Raw genomic sequence first — 18740 nt, forward strand, 5'->3', positions numbered from 1 at the left:
TATTATTCATGACTAAATATCCTACTTGTTATCTTTTCGTTACCTGCTGCAGATTTTGCTGGTGTCTGATTATTTTTATGCCTTTCTGCGGAGAGAATACTGCCTCCACCATGGCCTTTACCTCACCAATGAGGATGGAACTGAAGCCACTTTGGTCCTGAAGTAACTTTGTGGCCGGAACGATTGTCGCAAAAGAAGGGACTGTGTATGACGGGTGCCTTTGATAGGCCAGAGAGAGAGAGTAGGTTTTACTATAAACCAGTCTCTTTACGAGTCCTGCATGGAGATTGAAAAGGACTCTTTATTATGGCTCATTCTGGTCCCAGGGTCTTTTAACTGGTTGCACCATATAACTGATGATCAGCTCTCCGTACAACAATGTACACACTGTGCTATAACCACCTTAGGGAGCACAAACTTTAAAGGCTCATTGAGAAGAACTTGGGAAAGTATTTTTTGGAATCCAGCTTCCCTCTCCCGTTCTGCCATCTACTTGATACCACTACACCGTGCAGAATGTTTTCCAAAAAAGGCCTGCAGTGTTAAAGTCATATTAGTGGTGACTTTTTACATAGGGGATGTGTGTGAGAACTTCGACATTCAAGTGACCGGCCGGTGCCTCCCTTCTACCCACACTCCGTTTTGGGGTTTTTTTGCCACAAAATTGGGGTGAACATACATCTTTGCACTAATCTCTCCCTATCAAGAAGTGTTTTATCGAACGATCAACTGTCTTTTGGATAAAGCTCATAAATTTGCAATAATGTATATGGACAGATCTGAACTGCCTTTTTTTTTTTTTTAATATTGTCTTTCAATACTGTATCTTCATTTTACTGATTTTATAGACTGTTGTGCATGGATAAAACAGACATCGTCAGACCTAGTCTGTGTAACAAGCACAGAATATATTGTGTGTGAGCTTCTTGCTCCTCTGTTATGAAACACTCCATATTGTATACAGGGTACAGCTCAGCCGTGCTCATTTGCTTCTTGTATCCTTGCTACAGAAGCGGTTTCCAAATGGTGAGCTCCAACTTCCAGAAGCTTTAGGTGGATTCTGTGAGTTGTAGTTCAGTAGCAAGAAGACCACAGTTTATAGGGACAGTATACACCTCTTTTCAACATAACCTGAATCTAGTTGGCTTGTGCTGAACCTACTTAAGAAACATTTATGTTTTTTCTGAAACTATACAAGAATATGAAACCAGTTTCACTAGTATTTCCTGTCACTTCTGGTCCCAAAGTAGCTGATAAAACAAAGTGTCCACTGGGAAGCCCCTGATAATGAGCTGCTCAAAAGCTGCTGCTTAAAGGGGTATTTCACCTTCCAGTTAACTTTTAGTATGTTATAGAATGTCCAATTCGAAGCAACTTTTCAATTGGTCTTCATTATTTATTTTTTATAGTTTTTGAATTATTTGCCTTTTTTGTTGGACTCTTTCCAGCTTTCAAATGACTCCATCTAAAAACCAAATGCTCTGTAAGGCTACATGTTTATTGTTATTGCTGCTTTGTATTGCTCATCTTAATATTCAGGTCTCTCCTATTCATTTTCCAGTCTCTTATACAAACCAGTGCAGGGTTGCTAAGGTAATTTGGACCATAGCAAACAGACTGCAGAAATTGCAAACTGGAGAGCCACTGAATAAAAAGCTAAATAACTCAAAAACCACAAATAATAAGAAAGGAAAACCAATTGCAAATTGTCTCAGAATATCACTGTCTACATCATACTAACAGTTAACTCAAAGGTGAACAACCCCTTTAAGTAATGGAGAGGTTCGTTTGTGCTCATTTTTAGCAAATCTGTCCCTTTAATCATCCCTACCATGTTTCCTACATAGTCCAATTTCCGACACGGGGGATTCCATATTAGATTTTGTTTGGTCATACGTTTACCCTGCACCAGGAATCTGTTTTTGGCTACTAGGGGGTGAACACACTAAGGTTTACTTTAAAAAAAAAAAAAGGTTTTTTTGTCGCTTACTTTTTCTTTTGTAGAAATGTATTTATTTTGGGAGGAAGTGGGCCTGAATAAATCTGCTCTGAGCCAATATCCAGCTGTTTGGTACTGACTGATAAGTGTTTGCCACTGTTTCTACAATTTGGCTCCCCCTGATGTTGTTTTACTGCAACTCCAAAAATTCTTCCTGTATGTTTGTTACAGTTCAGCATTATCTGGTAGGAGACAATGATGTTGCTGTATAACCTGGCTTTGCCAGCTGAAAAGCTTCCTGCTTTGTTTTCTTGGTATTTGGCTCATGTGACCTAACATCTTTGGTGTGTTTGTGTGCACCATGAATCCTACGATCCCAGGGGGAGGCCCTTATCTTTTAATATGGCAATTTTCTATTTAGGATTACCCAATGGAACATACTACTAAAAAGGTATATTATTATGAAAATGGTTTATTTACATGAAGCAGGGTTTTACATATGAGCTGTTTTATGCCATTTCTTTTTATAGAGACCTACATTGTTTGAGGGTATAGTTTTCCTTTAAATACAAATCTAAACTAAAATCGCTTTCAGGCTGTGTTCGATCACCTGCCAGTGAGTGCTGTTCCCCTAGAAGGTCTGGAAAAAAGTAGACCCTGACATTCCTACAACACAGAGGCCCAAACAGCCCCCACCAGCCCAATAAATAGTGACCGTCTATAGCATCTTACAGCAGCCCCTCTGGCATTTGCCAGAACCCACAGATTGCCAGTCCGGGCCTGCCCCCAGGGAGCCTATCACCGCAGTTTGAGAACCTCTGCTGTAAAAATAATAGTCTAAAAGGTTTCTAAAGCAATGCAATAACACTCCTTCCCAGGATTTGCCTAATAACAAATATGCACTGGGAAACCATAGGCCTCTCTCTTATCTTCACTGCCTGCATGGATCTAGCCACCATTTCTCCTTCCCATGATCTGTTTTTCCTCTTGTGTATTTTAACGTTTGGTCCTTCTCTCCCTCACACACGCTACTACATTCTACCCCCATCATTAATTCTGGCCTTAAGCCTCCAGTAAAGACTTTTTTTTTTTTTTTTCCTTAAAGCAACAATTCGGTGTAAAAATAAAAACTAGGTAACTAAATAGGCTGTGCAAAATAAAAAAAATTTCTAATATAGTTAGTTAGCCAAAAATCTAATGGAGTGACTGGATATATAACATAATAGCCAGAACACTACTTCCAGCTTTGCAGCTCTCTAACCTCTGGGTTAGTCAGCAACTTGAAGGGTGGCCACATGGGACATAAATATTCAGTGAGTTTGCAATTGATCCTCAGCATTCAGCTCAGATTCAAAAGCAACAGTTATGACCCATGTGGCTCCCCCTCAAGTCTCTGATTGGTTACTGCCTGGTAGCCAATCAGTGGAAACAAAGAGAAAAGCAGGAAGTAGTGTTCTGGCTATTATGTTACACATCCAGTCATTCCAGCCTTTATACATTACATTTTTGCCTAACTAACTATATTAGAAACATTATTTATTTTGCACAGCCTATCTATTTTGTGTTTAAAAGAAAAAGAAAAAGCCTTTTAGCAATCGCTTAGGATGAAATGCAATGAATGTGAGAGGCTATTAAGCCAGAAATTGAAACATTGATAACGATTGGCTGGGACTCCAGAACAGGCTCTGACATCTACATGATTAGCAGTTGAAATACTTCCGTTAATCCCATTCCGGGTGGGAAGCTGGAGACAAAGATGGTTTCTCATAGCCCGTAACAACGCACTTACCAATCAACCCTAACCGGGTTTGTTTTTTTGTTTTAGGACATAGGCCTCATTACTTCTCTTCACGGAATCCCAATAATGAGCATCAATAACTGGGCTAAGCATTTACATCTGAAGGCCTGTGCATGAACTTGCTGAACTATAAAACTCAGCATGCCCTGATGCCTGAGGGCAAATAACACTGACATATTAACTAAATACTCTAAGTGGAAACTATAAACAGGAGTTCAGATATTCAGTAGAACCAGTTAAGCAACATAATATCATATCTATCTAATTGCCTGCTGTAACGAATGTTCTGCGCTGGACTTTAAACAAAACCTGCCCATTTATGCAGAGTAAATAGTAATGTGACCATAACGATCTATGACAGCATTTTTCTAAAATAATCTGACAGTGTTTGTACTATTTGAGAATAGAATCACTATCATCACCTGGGGTCTGAAAACACCCTCTGGGGGTACAGATACAAGTGTCTTGCTTTGAGTAGACCTCACTTTTTTTGCCCACAAACTATGATAGTCCCATATAATAAACTTGCTCTTTTTCCCAATTGATAAAGCTGGAAAAAGATCCCCCTAGTTTTTTTTGTCCCTTTTTATTTATTTATAATCCTCATTACCCAAGGTTGATTCATACCACAACGAGGAAACTGAATTCTTTCAATATTTGTTTTATTTATACACATGAAATGTATCTGTATATACACACACATCGGCTTTTATATTTATATAGATTTTTTTTTTTTTGTACATTTTCTTTTGCACTATAGAGAAGGGAAATTTTAATTTACCCTCTCGACGTTTTACGTTCCATCAGGAGAAAAACAGAAACATTATAATAAGTAAAAAACAGAAAGAGGAGACGGTTTAGGGAGACAGAAAACTGAAGTTTAACTCTGTACAGCTATTAACACCCCCCTTCCCCCAAAGTCATGATTAGAAATCACTATAACACTCAATAAAATCAGATTTTTGCCAGCACTTGGCAGATTAAAAGAAGGTAATAAAATGTACAAGTATTAAGAATCGGTTACATAGAACTATCTCCAATTCAGAGGGAATTGGTTGTTTGTTTTTTTTCCTCTTTTGTATCTTGCGGTTTACTAAACTCTACAAGCAGCGGAAGTTAATGGTTTAGTTGGATTTGCCAGTGAACAGTGGCAGGATCAAGGATAATATTAAAACAAGAGGTGCGAGCAGAGGCAAAATAAGAAGTAAGTGCAGGAAACTGTAAATGGGGGAAATGCAGGAGCGTAACTACAGAGGAAGCAGACGCTGCGGCTGCAGGAGGCCCAGGTAGTAGAGGCCCTAATTAATGAACAATTTCAATGTATATTGGTAAAACAGGGGAAATGGATATCAGTTTTTGTTACTTAATTTAAGAACAAATGTTTAAGTTCAAAGGTTTACTGCCTCCTTTACTCCTTTAGCTCCACTGATGAGGATGAATAGAGCTCTTTCTCTATCTTCAGGGGTCATCCTCGGGCCCCTAAATCACCATAAATTTCCCCAAAATATGTTGCGCCCCTATTTGCAACCTTACAAGTATGGGTCACAAAACCTCTATCTCTACAGTTGCACAATTATTACAGGAAGCAGTTTAACAACACTAGGATTATGTGTGTTACACACACGCCTCTATTCTTGCTGTGCATGTGTAACCAGGTGATTCTGCATAGCAACTGAAGCTTAATTGTGTGCAAGCATGATCTCCTACATACAAGCAGAGAGGGTATGATTGCGTGTGCAGAAGTGAGAGTGAGCACATGGTACTAAGCATTGCAGGTGTAAATATCCAAAGCAAGGTGGAATGCTTGTGTAACAGTATTTATGTGAGGCAGTATTTGTGTAATAATGATCTACAAACAAGAAATGTGGTTGAAATCACGTGTAAATATGCAAGAGCATGTCTGTGCATAGCTGTGTTACGTTTTTTGTTGGCGTGCGAGCGTTTGTGCATCCTCAGGACATCAGTGGCCAAATGTTTCCTGAGAGGCATACACCATGTACAGGAAACCATCCTCATCCTTCTCTTGCTCATATGTCTCCAAGATTGGGGTGGAGACGCTCACCATGCTGTGCTGGTTCACAAGCAGGAAGAAGGCCTGGGTGGGGTTCAATTGCAGCCTGCGTCTGGCGAATGAAGGGAAGTCATTATCAGCCATTTTGCTTCTTGTCAGACAGAAGACCTGGCAATAATTCTGTTATATATACTACACTTATGTACAACAGTGAAGGTCTGTATACAGGATGAGGCAGACCTATTATTTACAAGGTAGGGGCATCCTAGGCGATATAGGGAAGTTTATAATGGAGCAATAAGAGGAGTTATAGGGAGGGTTATATGGAGCAATAGGAGGAGTTATAGGGAGGGTTATATGGAGCAATAGGAGGAGTTATAGGGAGGGTTATATGGAGCAATAGGAGGAGTTACAGGGAGGGTTATATGGAGCAATAGGAGGAGTTACAGGGAGGGTTATATGGAGCAATAGGAGGAGTTACAGGGAGGGTTATATGGAGCAATAGGAGGAGTTATAGGGAGGGTTATATGGGGCAATAGGAGGAGTTATAGGGAGGGTTATATGGAGCAATAGGAGGAGTTACAGGGAGGGTTATATGGAGCAATAGGAGGAGTTATAGGGAGGGTTATATGGAGCAATAGGAGGAGTTACAGGGAGGGTTATATGGAGCAATAGGAGGAGTTATAGGGAGGGTTATATGGGGCAATAGGAGGAGTTACAGGGAGGGTTATATGGGGCAATAGGAGGACTTATAGCAGGTGCAGGCCATCTGGCTCCACCCCTTTGTGTGAACAGGTTCGAGTATGAGCCATGATACGTCATGCAGGGGGGCGCATTGACAGCATAGCGAGTGGCAGAAGGGAACGGCACAGCAGCAGAGGGGAGCAAACACCAACTAGGGGTAGGCAGAAGACCCTTTAACACGTACCTGCCCAGTGCCCGCTATCGCTGTGACCTTGTCTTCTGCCTACCCCTAGTTCCGGCCCTGAATTATATGGAAATTCTAACATGAGTTAGTAGAAATTATATTTATATATCAATGGTTTACCTTATGATTTTCACCAGCTCACTCATATTCACATGATCTGGAACAAGGAATTTCGTCTTATCCAACACAGGCAGCTGCTTCTCCCCCTTGTATCTCTCTATAATAACCTGAAATAAAAAAAGGAAGAGCTATATTTCAATTTCCCCCTAACCACAGCCAGCATAACCTTCTCTTAGAAATTGGCCTATAATGCTTTCAGCTCCACCTCTAAGACCTATTGTAGCGCAATACAATTGGGCATCTCCCATCCCACCAACTACATGAATTACTGTACTTCTTCCTAAACATACTGTTACTTGCAATATAGCAGCCGGCACATAAATGTATAAACACAGAGAAAGAAGATTCTGTGTACAAACGGTTATTGTTATACATGAAAATAAATGGAAGATCCTAATCATAGTAATTCCTAATCATAAAATTGGTATATTTGCTTTTTAAAGGTGGCCATACATGGAGAGATCCGCTCGTTTGGCGATGTCGCCAAACGAGCAGATCTCCCTCCGATATGCCCACCTTGAGGTGGGCAATATCGGCTGATCCGATCGTGGGCCCTAGGGCCCAACGATCAGATCCTAACGATGCCCAAACGGGCGGTCGGATCGCGGGACCGCATCAACGAATAGATGCGGCCGTGATCCGACGGGATTTTCTGTCCCATCCGATCGAGATCTGGCCGACTTTCGGTCAGATCTCGATCGTGAAGCCCGTCGGGGGGCCCCATACACGGGCCAATAAGCTGCCGACATGGTCTGTCAGCAGCTTTTATCGGCCCGTGTATGGCCACCTTTACTTGTTCTCATCAAGTGACATACATCTATATTGACTTATTTAATGTTTATATTAATGTTTTATATCCAAATCATGGATCCCTTATCTGTAAAACCCCAGGCCTCAACATTATGGATAATAGATCATTTTTTTTACTGTCTCTACTTTCATTCTTGCAAAAAACTACAGGTCTATCCTACTTTATGGTTGGGATTTTAGAAAAATACTCAGGGACCAGAGCAAGCATATCTCAAGGGGGGTCATTTATCGAAAATGGGCAAATTTGCCCATGGGCAGTAACCCATGGCAACCAATCAGATCACTGCATTCATTGTTCTACTTGCAGCTGGCTTTAAAAAGGTAATCACTGATTGGTTGATATAGGTAACTGCCCATGAGCAAAGTTGCCCAGAGTTGATAAATAAGCCCCAAGCACCGCGGCTGGCTCAATCAGTGCCGGGCCAAGCCAGCTGGGTTATCTAGGCAATCAGTGTTGCGTCCCACCCCAACACGCATGCGAATAAGCCCAAACACGCAAATAGATGTGCACGGTCTTGCTCTCTCTATGGGGGAACAGAACAGCACCAGTGAGGAGAGTGAAGACATTGGACTGGACTAGGGGGCAGAGAACGTGCCTGTCATCAGTACCGGCATTTTCATGCGTTTACAAACCTTTATCAGCAAAGGAGGTGGGGGTTATAATGCAGTATATTAGCGTTGCTTTTATGTGGCGAAAACCACAAAAAATTTTTTTTAAATTCAAATTAAACAAATTATAATGATAGTATCTCTTTTTTAACTGATAATGGGGTGGTTCACCTTTGGGCTAACCTTTAATATGTTATAGAATAGCCAATTCTAAGCAACTGGGTCTTCATTATTTCTTTGTTTTCGTTTTTTGAATTATTTGCCTTCTTCTGACTCTTTCCAGCTTTCAAATGAGGTCACTGACCCCATCTAAGAAAACAAATGCTCCGTAAGCCTACAAATTTAATGTTCCACCAACAGTGTCCAGAAAAGGGCAGAACCTTTACTTGGATTTTTTACTCAAGTTCCCTGGTTATGAAATGTACCAGGCATAACTAATGTAACATTAGACCAGTGGGACTGACCCCAGTTCTAGGAACGTTATAATTAAACGGTTGAAATAAGTATAAGTAGTCCCGTGCTTTCTAGAATGGGATGATGTCACTATGTCCTGAAAGGGAGTGATCAGTATTTTACTGATTAACCCAACATAACTTAAGAAAGAAAAGCAAATATGAAAAAATGAACAGCTTATAAGTGTCCAGGACCTGATTGCAAAACAGGTAAATGGATAATAAATTTGTGTAAAGATGGCAACACGTGTGCAGACTTCATCAATATGAGCCCACAGTTTCTGCATTTCTACAGCCTCATTTTCAGATTCAAGTGCAGGTGTAATGCGCAATATTGAGCATATATTGATGCTCTTCTCATAATGTATTAGCACCAAAAACTCTCCAGCCATAAGGTAAGTTAAGAAACTTGCCTCAATTCTTGCCGAAATACTGTTTTTTTTATATTGCAAATAGTGTTCAATGCAGCTTGCATATGATTTACCAAAATGGATATTGCACCTGCATGCGTTTACTGGTGATGAGCACCCACAATTATGTTGGAATACTGGGGAAACCTGCTTGCATCTGAAAATGAGCTGTATTTGTAAATTATATTTGAAATTTCCATGATCATGTTCTGCCCCTTCCCCAGGGTACCATTATTATACAGGAAATCAGGGTAGTGCTTCATATAAAATAATTTTGCACTTACCTTGGTCAGCTGCTACCCAATTGGAGATGGGAGTAAATTCAGATTTGAACTTGTTGCTGCCTGCCTATCAGATAGCAACACAAATTTGCCCAAAAATATGTGCCAGGTCATTCTTGTGAAGCACAAGAGCAATTCCCAGGAAGGGAAGATCTTAGTGACCTGCAACCCCTCTTAAAAGAGATAACTGGCAAAGAGCAGCATATATGATATTTAATTGTTTTTTTACATATCCCCCTTTTTGTCGTGTTATTATTATTTAAGACACTCAAACAATAGGTCCTGGGGTACAGTAGCCAGCAATGCCACAGTCTCATGGCAGATTTCCCTAGTGCCAGATCTTCTAGCAAAAACAGTGGGACCTTGGCACTAGATTAATATTTGTCACATTCGTAATAAAAGTCTAGAATAAAAATAGCAGAGACCTTTGAATGTCAATTCAATGCATTTAAAAATAGAATTAAAATAAATATAGAGCAGAAATATACTTAATTAGAGGAGTCTGAATGTTCTTTTAAATTGGATTACTTCCTTGGCATTTCCAGTAAAGGAAAGATTTCTCCTTGTATTATAAGACTCACCGGAATTTTATTGGGATGTTGCTCACGAATCTGACGTACTTCTGCACAACGCTCAGCTGCAAAAGAAGTAAATCAAAAATACATGATTTCTTAATGTGGCCTATCCAGAGGCAAAAGTGATTGGTTACCGTTGGATACAATGTATTGTACATTAGCTACCATCCCATTGTTCTGTTGTTAGGCTGCTGGGGGGGGGGGTGTGATATCACTCCAACTTGCAGTACAGCAGTAAAGAGTGACTGAAGTTTATCAGAGCACAAGTCACATGACTGGGGGCAGCTGGGAAATTGAAAATATGTCTAGCCCCATGTCAGATTTCAAAATTGAATATAAAAAAATCTGTTTGCTCTTTTGAAAAATGGATTTCAGTGCAGAATTCTACTGGAGCAGCACTATTGACTGATGTGTTTTGAAAAAAACAGGTTTTCCCATGACAGTATCCCTTTAAATGTGCTTACTGTGATATGGCCTGACATTCCAATCCGTCTAACATTATTATACATTATCCATATCAGTCCCTGCCTCAGCGGAGCTTACAATCTAAGGTTCCTATCCCATTCACACAGTAGAGCCAATATTATCATGGCTCAGTTAACCTGCCTGTATGTTTTGGGAGGAAACCAGAGCACCTGGAGGAAATCCATACAAACTCATTGCTGGAATTGAACTCCAAACCCCATCGCTAGAAAGCAGTTTGTCTTCCCACTATGAAAACTGTTATTGTTTATTCTGTAATTCAGTAGGTGACTTGGACCCCAACCACCAAAAAAAACCTGCCCTGTTACTCTCCAACTCAACATTTAATCAAAACAAATGGAGATTAAAAGATTAAACAGAAAACAAGCACAGTCTGAACCAGTTCTAATAATCTACAAACAGACAAAATCCAGAAACAAATATCCATCTTGCCCGAGTCTGTCCTGTTAACCTGCAGTTAGTAGATTTTTTTAGGTGGGATTAATACCCCCAGCCCTGTCTCAGCATGTCCTGATAATATTCATCTAGGAGATCCCTTTACATGAAATGAATACCCAGGCCTGTCTGAGCCTGTCCTAATAATCTGCAGTCAGGAGATCTTTTTACATGAGATGAATACGCAACCCAGACCTGTCCTGTTGCAGAAGGTGAGATTAAAAACCAACTCTATTTGAGCCTGTCTTTATCATCTGCAGTCAGGAGTTCTTTTAAAGGAATTGTTCAGTGTAAAAATAAAAACTGGACAAATAAATAGGCTGTGCAAAATAAAAAATGTTTCTAATATAGTTAGTTAGCCAAAAATGTAATGTATAAAGGCTGTAGTGACTGGATGTCTAATATAATAGCCAGAACACTACTTCCTGCTTTGCAGCTCTCTTGGTTTACACTGACTGGTTACCAGGTAGTAACCATTTAGAGATTTGAGGAGCTGAAAAGCAGGAAGTAGTGTTCTGGCTATTATGTTACACATCCAGTCACTCCAGCCTTTATACATTACATTTTTGCCTAACTAACTATATTAGAAAATTTTTTATTTTGCACAGCCTATCTATTTAACCAGTTTTTATTTTCACACTGAACTGTTCCTTTAAAATCTTTTAAAATCCCTTTAAATTAAGTCGATACCTCACGTCTGCACCGATTCTGATAATTATAATTTTCTGACTGGCTCACACATATATATTATCGAATATCGGGTATAATATCGAAATTTAAAAGGCTCCTCTAAAGACAAATTTTAAGACATGCACAGAGAAAACTGGGTATTAATCTAAAGTGCATGTACATGTACTCCTCTGGGTGCCTGTCCTGATAATCTGCAGTCACCAGACAGATAGCCAATCTGTCCTTCCTAATCCGGTTCTATCTTCTCCATAGCATTTGATGAACTGTTATACTCCGTGCAGTTTCTCATGCCTAGTGTAGATGGAAGGTTGCTCTAGATGGCACATTCTGGCACTGAAAAAGGGTTAAATCAAGTGAGTGAGAGAAGCGACAGACTAAAATAGCTGTGCATGTACTTGTGTGTACAGGGAGGAGAACTGTACATGTCAGCCTCGGAAGGATCGGTTCTGCCTATTAAAGGAATTGTTCAGTGTAAAAATAAAAACTGGGTAAATAGGCTGTGCAAAATAAAATCCAATATAGTTAGTTAGGCAAAAATCTAATGTATAAAGACTGGAGTGATTGGATGTGTAACATAATAGCCAGAACACTACTTCCTGCTTTGCAGCTCTCTTGGTTTCCACTGATTGGTTACGAGGCAGTAACCATTCAGTGACTTGAGGGGGCACATGGGTCATATCTGTTGCTTTTGAATCTGAGCTGAATGCTGAGGATCAATTGCAAACTTACAGAACAGATATGTCCCATGTGGCTCCCCTTAAATTCACTGACTAACTCAGAGTTAGAGAGCTGAAAAGCAGGAAGTTGGGTTCTGTTCTGTTATATTAGACATCCAGTCACTCCAGCCTTTATACATTACATTTTTGGCTAACTAACTATATCAGAAACATGTTTTATTTTGCACAGCGTTTATATTTACCCAGTTTTTATTTTTATACTGAACTGGGACAGAGGGGCACAGTAACCTGCCCACAGCCCAGCTATTCAGCAGCGCTCACATATAAGCGTGTGCAGCCTCCCCGCCCTGCATGCAGCGAAACTAACAAGGTCATTGTAACATAAGTCTGGGCAACAGAAACCCTTCCACCATATACATTATATTGCTAGCTTACAGTATAATATACACAACAAATAAACCTTATACAATCCTACTCCTTCCACTGTTAAGGCGCCGGTTGGGGGTAGATTTTATCCTCTTTCTCAACTCGCGGCTACCCAACCCGCTGCAGGACTCTAACACCAATACACTTTTCTGCATGTGTACCCCCCTGTTTTTCAAAAATGGTTGCACCCTAGACAAATACCTCTGCTGCCTACCTCCAGTTCCAGCCCTGTACTTCTATAATTATTTTAAGTTGTTTTAAAGATATTAGCAGTTTTCCACTTCCAAAATAAAGCTTTCAGCCAAGTGGCATTTCCAATGAAACTGTATGATGTACATACACTGAGCCCTTATAGATTTCAGCACTGTGCTGACAGTCAGATAGTTCTGTTTCCAGCTCAACACAGCTCTCAAACTTCCCCAACTGGCAATTTATCAGGTGCTGTCAGTGATCTGACAAGATGGAGCTGCACCGCTCTAAAATCCCAAATGTATTCTTGTATTTTTACACCTGGAGTGCATATGGCTGCCTTAAACATCTTGTATCTAGGAGATCAGCTTCCTTATTTAATTAAAAAATAATAAAGGCCCAGGCTCAACCACCTGTTCTGCAGAGGAGTATTGCTTTCTTGGCTGTTCTTATATACACCAATAAACATCTGTCTCCATGTGACATTGGGGATAATAGTCTCTGGGAAGGGAGTGTGACTGTGGGATAGCAGGTATAGTAGGGAGAGATGGTGCCTATAGTAACAGTGGGATAATAGTCTCTGGGAAGGGAGTGTGACTGTGGGATAGCAGGTATAGTAGGGAGAGATGGTGCCTATAGTAGCAGTGGGATAATAGTCTCTGGGAAGGGAGTGTGACTGTGGGATAGCAGGTATAGTAGGGAGAGATGGTGCCTATAGTAGCAGTGGGATAATAGTCTCTGGGAAGGGAGTGTGACTGTGGGATAGCAGGTATAGTAGGGAGAGATGGTGCCTATAGTAACAGTGGGATAATAGTCTCTGGGAAGGGAGTGTGACTGTGGGATAGCAGGTATAGTAGGGAGAGATGGTGCCTATAGTAGCAGTGGGATAATAGTCTCTGGGAAGGGAGTGTGACTGTGGGATAGCAGGTATAGTAGAGAGAGATGGTGCCTATAGTAACAGTGGGATAATAGTCTCTGGGAAGGGACTGTGGCTGTGGGATAGCAGGTATAGTAGGGAGAGATGGTGCATATAGTAACAGTGGGGATAATAGTCTCTGGGAAGGGAGTGTGACTGTGGGATAGCAGGTATAGTAGGGAGAGATGGTGTCTATAGTAACAGTGGGATAATAGTCTCTGGGAAGGGAGTGTGACTGTGGGATAGCAGGTATAGTAGGGAGAGATGGTGCCTATAGTAACAGTGGGGATAATAGTCTCTGGGAAGGGAATGTGACTGTGGGATAGCAGGTATAGTAGGGAGAGATGGTGTCTATAGTAACAGTGGGATAATAGTCTCTGGGAAGGGAGTGTGACTGTGGGATAGCAGGTATAGTAGGGAGAGATGGTGCCTATAGTAACAGTGGGATAATAGTCTCTGGGAAAGGACTGAGACTGTGGGATAGCAGGTATAGTAGGGAGAGATGGTGCCTATAGTAACAGTGGGATAGTAGTCTCTGGGAAGGGAGTGTGACTGTGGGATAGCAGGTATAGTAGGGAGAGATGGTGCCTATAGTAACAGTGGGATAATAGTCTCTGGGAAGGGAGTGTGGCTGTGGGATAGCAGGTATAGTAGGGAGAGATGGTGCCTATAGTAACAGTGGGATAATAGTCTCTGGGAAGGGACTGTGTCTGTGGGATAGCAGGTAGCAAGCAGGTGTAGTAGGGGGAGACGGCAATAGAACTTTATCAGGTTTTCCCACTTGTTAAAGTATCACTGGGTGTTGAAGTTCATCAACAGTTGAAGCCACATATGTTTCTTTAAACAGTCACACCCAAAAATATTTGCTATGCTCTGGGCCCCACCAGCAACCAGTATAACCCAGTATATAGAGGGCCACTGATGGAAACTGTTCCAGGATACATGACAGCTGGATGGGATCCCAGCAGGCAGTTGCATAACAGGCACAAATTCCAGTGAGTTGAAACTCACAGCCAAGTCACTCGCAGGGTATAAATACACATTTCTTTTGTTTGTAAACAGCTATCCGCTTACTTCTCCCAGGTATGAACTGACCCAGGCCCATGTGACTGGTTAGTCATTAAAGAATAATTAGAGACACACCTAACGACTCTTTATTCCAGGAGTCCCAGGTTGATTGCTCAGAGGGTACAATGTGCACCATTAGCCACAGAGGGCACAGCGAGGGGGAACTGGGAGGGGCTTAGATAACGTGAGAGGGGCCACCTGTTATTGACATCATCACTATGCTGGAAACCAAGTTACTTGTGTTTATTGACTCTGCTCTGAAAAACACTGGCCACATAACCACCACACACAGGATGGAATTGTATACAGAGAGCAAGCTCTATACTCATTATTATATATATATATATACCCTCACACATACACACAGAGACTTGCTCTGTCAGTTATATCACTGTACATTACATGCTGTAAGAAGGACTTTCTGTATTCGCTAGAAATGTAGCCCTGTCTGAGCCAATCCTGATTGATAATCAGCAATCAAGTCAATATACATGAAATAAGAAAACAGGGCAGCCTGAGCCAGTCCTGATAATCAGCAGTCAAGTCTACTGTACATCAAACAGGAAAACAGGGCAGCCTGAGCCAGTCCTGATAATGAGCAGTCAAGTCACTGTACATGAAACAGGAAAACAGGGCAACCTAAGCCAGTCCTGATAATGAGCAGTCAAGTCACTGTACATGAAACAGGAAAACAGGGCAACCTGAGCCAGTCCTGATAATGAGCAGTCAAGTCACTGTACATGAAACAGGAAAACAGGGCAACCTGAGCCAGTCCTGATAATCAGCAGTCAAGTCACTGTACATGAAACAGGAAAACAGGGCAACCTAAGCCAGTCCTGATGATCAGCAGTCAAGTTACTGTAAATGAAACAGGAAAACAGGGCAACCTAAGCCAGTCCTGATGATCAGCAGTCAAGTCACTGTACATGAAACAGGAAAACAGGGCAGCCTGAGCCAGTCCTGATAATCAGCAGTCAAGTCACTGTACATGAAACAGGAAAACAGGGCAGCCTGAGCCAGTCCTGATAATGAGCAGTCAAGTCACTGTACATGAAACAGGAAAACAGGGCAACCTGAGCCAGTCCTGATAATCAGCAGTCAAGTCACTGTACATGAAACAGGAAAACAGGGCAACCTGAGCCAGTCCTGATAATCAGCAGTCAAGTCACTGTACATGAAAAAGGAAAACAGAGCAGCCTGAGCCAGTCCTGATAATGAGCAGTCAAGCCACTGTACATGAAACAGGAAAACAGGGCAACCTAAGCCAGTCCTGAGAATCAGCAGTCAAGTCACTGTACATGAAACAGGAAAACAGGGCAACCTGAGCCAGTCCTGATAATCAGCAGTCAAGTCACTGTACATGAAACAGGAAAACAGGGCAACCTAAGCCAGTCCTGGTGATCAGCAGTCAAGTCACTGTACATGAAACAGGAAAACAGGGCAACCTGAGCCAGTCCTGATAATCAGCAGTCAAGTCACTGTACATGAAACAGGAAAACAGGGCAACCTAAGCCAGTCCTGGTGATCAGCAGTCAAGTCACTGTACATGAAACAGGAAAACAGGGCAACCTGAGCCAGTCCTGATAATCAGCAGTCAAGTCACTGTACATGAAAAAGGAAAACAGAGCAGCCTGAGCCAGTCCTGATAATGAGCAGTCAAGCCACTGTACATGAAACAGGAAAACAGGGCAACCTAAGCCAGTCCTGAGAATCAGCAGTCAAGTCACTGTACATGAAACAGGAAAACAGGGCAACCTAAGCCAGTCCTGGTGATCAGCAGTCAAGTCACTGTACATGAAACAGGAAAACAGGGCAACCTGAGCCAGTCCTGATAATCAGCAGTCAAGTCACTGTACATGAAACAGGAAAACAGGGCAACCTAAGCCAGTCCTGGTGATCAGCAGTCAAGTCACTGTACATGAAACAGGAAAACAGGGCAACCTGAGCCAGTCCTGATAATCAGCAGTCAAGTCATTGTACATGAAAAAGGAAAACAGAGCAGCCTGAGCCAGTCCTGATAATGAGCAGTCAAGTCACTGTACATGAAACAGGAAAACAGGGCAACCTAAGCCAGTCCTGAGAATCAGCAGTCAAGTCACTGAACATGAAACAGGAAAACAGGGCAACCTGAGCCAGTCCTGATAATCAGCAGTCAAGTCACTGTACATGAAACAGGAAAACAGGGCAACCTAAGCCAGTCCTGATGATCTGCAGCAATAATAAAATCTGAAATGATGTTGGTGCTAAGGAGGATATCATTCAACATCAGGCCGCAGTTCTGTGACAGTCCCATTGGGTCACGCTACAGTGGGCAGAACCCAGATCCTGTCTAAGCCTGTCCCAATGAGCTGCAGTCAGACCACTCAACATTCCACTATACCCTGGCACTGTCTGTGGCACAGGAGATCTGCATGGGCCTGTCTTCATCCTGCAGCTAAACTAATGTGCCATGTACCTACAGCAAACGCTGATTTTCAGGACAGGCCCAGGCAGATCCTCCCTATAAAGGAAACGTGCCAGCTGCTGCTGTTGTTGTTGTTGGGAAGGAGATGGAACCATCCTGTCCTGTCTGAGCCCTGTCCTGATAACCCGCAGCCAGAAGAAGGTCACTGAGTAGCAACAACAGGTGGAATAAAGCCCCGGTTAGGGGAGAATAGCAGAGTAGCCAGCAGCTCATAAGCCTGTCCCGTTATTGTGTGTCAACACTGGCAGTCCCTGGGCAAGTGTCTCTGGGCTAGTGTCCCTGGGCTAGTGTCTCTGGGCTAGTGTCTCTGGGCTAGTGTCCCTGGGCTAGTGTCCCTGGGCTAGTGTCTCTGGGCTAGTGTCCCTGGGCAAGTGTCCCTGGGCTAGTGTCCCTGGGCTAGTGTCCCTGGGCTAGTGTCTCTGGGCTAGTGTCTCTGGGCTAGTGTCCCTGGGCTAGTGTCCCTGGGCTAGTGTCCCTGGGCTAGTGTCTCTGGGCTAGTGTCCCTGGGCTAGTGTCCCTGGGCTAGTGGCGACTGGCAGCAAAGACACATTAAGATTAGAACTGGTTCAGTCTCTCTGTTTATTATTTTTTCCTGGTTCTCAAACAAGTAATCCCGTTGGTGGCTCACCCGCCAGTCTCATACTTGTCACACACTCACCGAACGTTCTCCTGTGCTTGAAGGGCCGCTCTGACGGCATCCTGAGTCACTCCCTGGTCCTGTGCTCGCCCAGTCTATGCCCCGCCGTCTCCCTTCTCTCTGTCTCTCCCTTTGGCTTCTGCTCTCTTCTTTGTGTCTCTGCTCACTCTGCGCGGATACAATATAACAACATGACGTCACGGAGAGCGGCTCAGGCTGAATCATAATACACGGAGCCCCCTACCGGTCATGCTCAGTAACTACATCCGCACTGGCCGAAAGCGCACGTTCTACTTATTCCTTCCTGCGTTCTCTGTTCTGATTCATATCAGTGACACAGTCATAGTTACAAGTTGTCACATTAATAGAAAGTGTATAATCACACAATAACACAATAACAGCACAATACTGAACAGGACATTGCATAGAATACTGCTGTGTTATAAGGTTACTCCAGGGTTACTGTCAGCTGCCTCGTTAGCGCAGTAGGTAGCGCGTCAGTCTCATAATCTGAAGGTCGTGAGTTCGATCCTCACACGGGGCACTATGTTTTCTTTCCCATCCAGATCATTGGGAAACAGTTTCTGTAACAGTAGAATCCATTTTAATAACAAAAGGCTTTCCATGTATGTAAAAGTCTTAATTAGGTGTTTTAATAAAGAGCTTGTAATAGACTTCTATTGCTTTGGTGAAAGTGATGGAATTCTATAGGCAGAGGCAGAGGTAGAAGTTTCTGGCCTCCCAAAAAACTGTTTAGAATGTGGCAGTTGCCCCTGTGCAACAGAGGTGGGACAGACTAGAGAGGTGATGAGAGGCATCAGA

General features: G+C 42.3%; 2 protein-coding genes and 1 non-coding gene across 10 annotated transcripts in view; 2 read left to right on the forward strand and 1 right to left on the reverse strand.

The window, feature by feature from the left end:
- LOC108702210 (phosphatidylinositol glycan anchor biosynthesis class U protein) overlaps window positions 1-784 on the forward strand; it is a 55929-nt gene extending 55145 nt beyond the window's left edge. For all 8 annotated transcript variants that reach the window (XM_041578256.1, XM_041578254.1, XM_041578255.1 and 5 more), the window contains one exon: window positions 53-784. In XM_041578256.1, coding sequence (XP_041434190.1) covers window positions 53-166 — 114 coding nt within the window. In that variant the 3' untranslated portion in view covers window positions 167-784. The remainder of the gene's footprint in view (window positions 1-52) is intronic.
- Window positions 785-4676: 3892 nt separating this feature from the next.
- Window positions 4677-18105, reverse strand: map1lc3a.S (microtubule associated protein 1 light chain 3 alpha S homeolog). Its single transcript, XM_041578174.1, has 4 exons — window positions 17940-18105; window positions 9940-9995; window positions 6797-6903; window positions 4677-5860 (listed from the first exon to the last, which is right to left on the reverse strand). Exons 1-4 carry the CDS (start codon window positions 17977-17979, stop codon window positions 5698-5700), a joined length of 366 nt encoding a protein of 121 aa, XP_041434108.1. The 5' UTR covers window positions 17980-18105; the 3' UTR covers window positions 4677-5697.
- Window positions 18106-18389: 284 nt separating this feature from the next.
- Window positions 18390-18462, forward strand: trnam-cau. Its single transcript has one exon. It is a non-coding gene; the product is annotated as a tRNA-Met (tRNA).
- The last annotated feature ends 278 nt before the right edge of the window (window positions 18463-18740 follow it).

This window comes from Xenopus laevis, chromosome 9_10S (genome assembly GCF_017654675.1).
Source record: "Xenopus laevis strain J_2021 chromosome 9_10S, Xenopus_laevis_v10.1, whole genome shotgun sequence".
Classification (NCBI taxonomy): domain Eukaryota; kingdom Metazoa; phylum Chordata; class Amphibia; order Anura; family Pipidae; genus Xenopus; species Xenopus laevis.

Bases quoted from the DNA above. Each gene is read 5' to 3' on its own strand.
- map1lc3a.S (XM_041578174.1), bottom strand. From the start codon at position 17,979: ATGCCGTCAGAGCGGCCCTTCAAGCACAGGAGAACGTTCG. The intron at 6,904-9,939 runs GTGAGTCTTATA...TTTTTATTTCAG, and splicing joins AACATCCCAATAAAATTCCG to GTTATTATAGAGAGATACAA. The intron at 5,861-6,796 runs GTAAACCATTGA...TTCATTCGCCAG, and splicing joins GAGCTGGTGAAAATCATAAG to ACGCAGGCTGCAATTGAACC.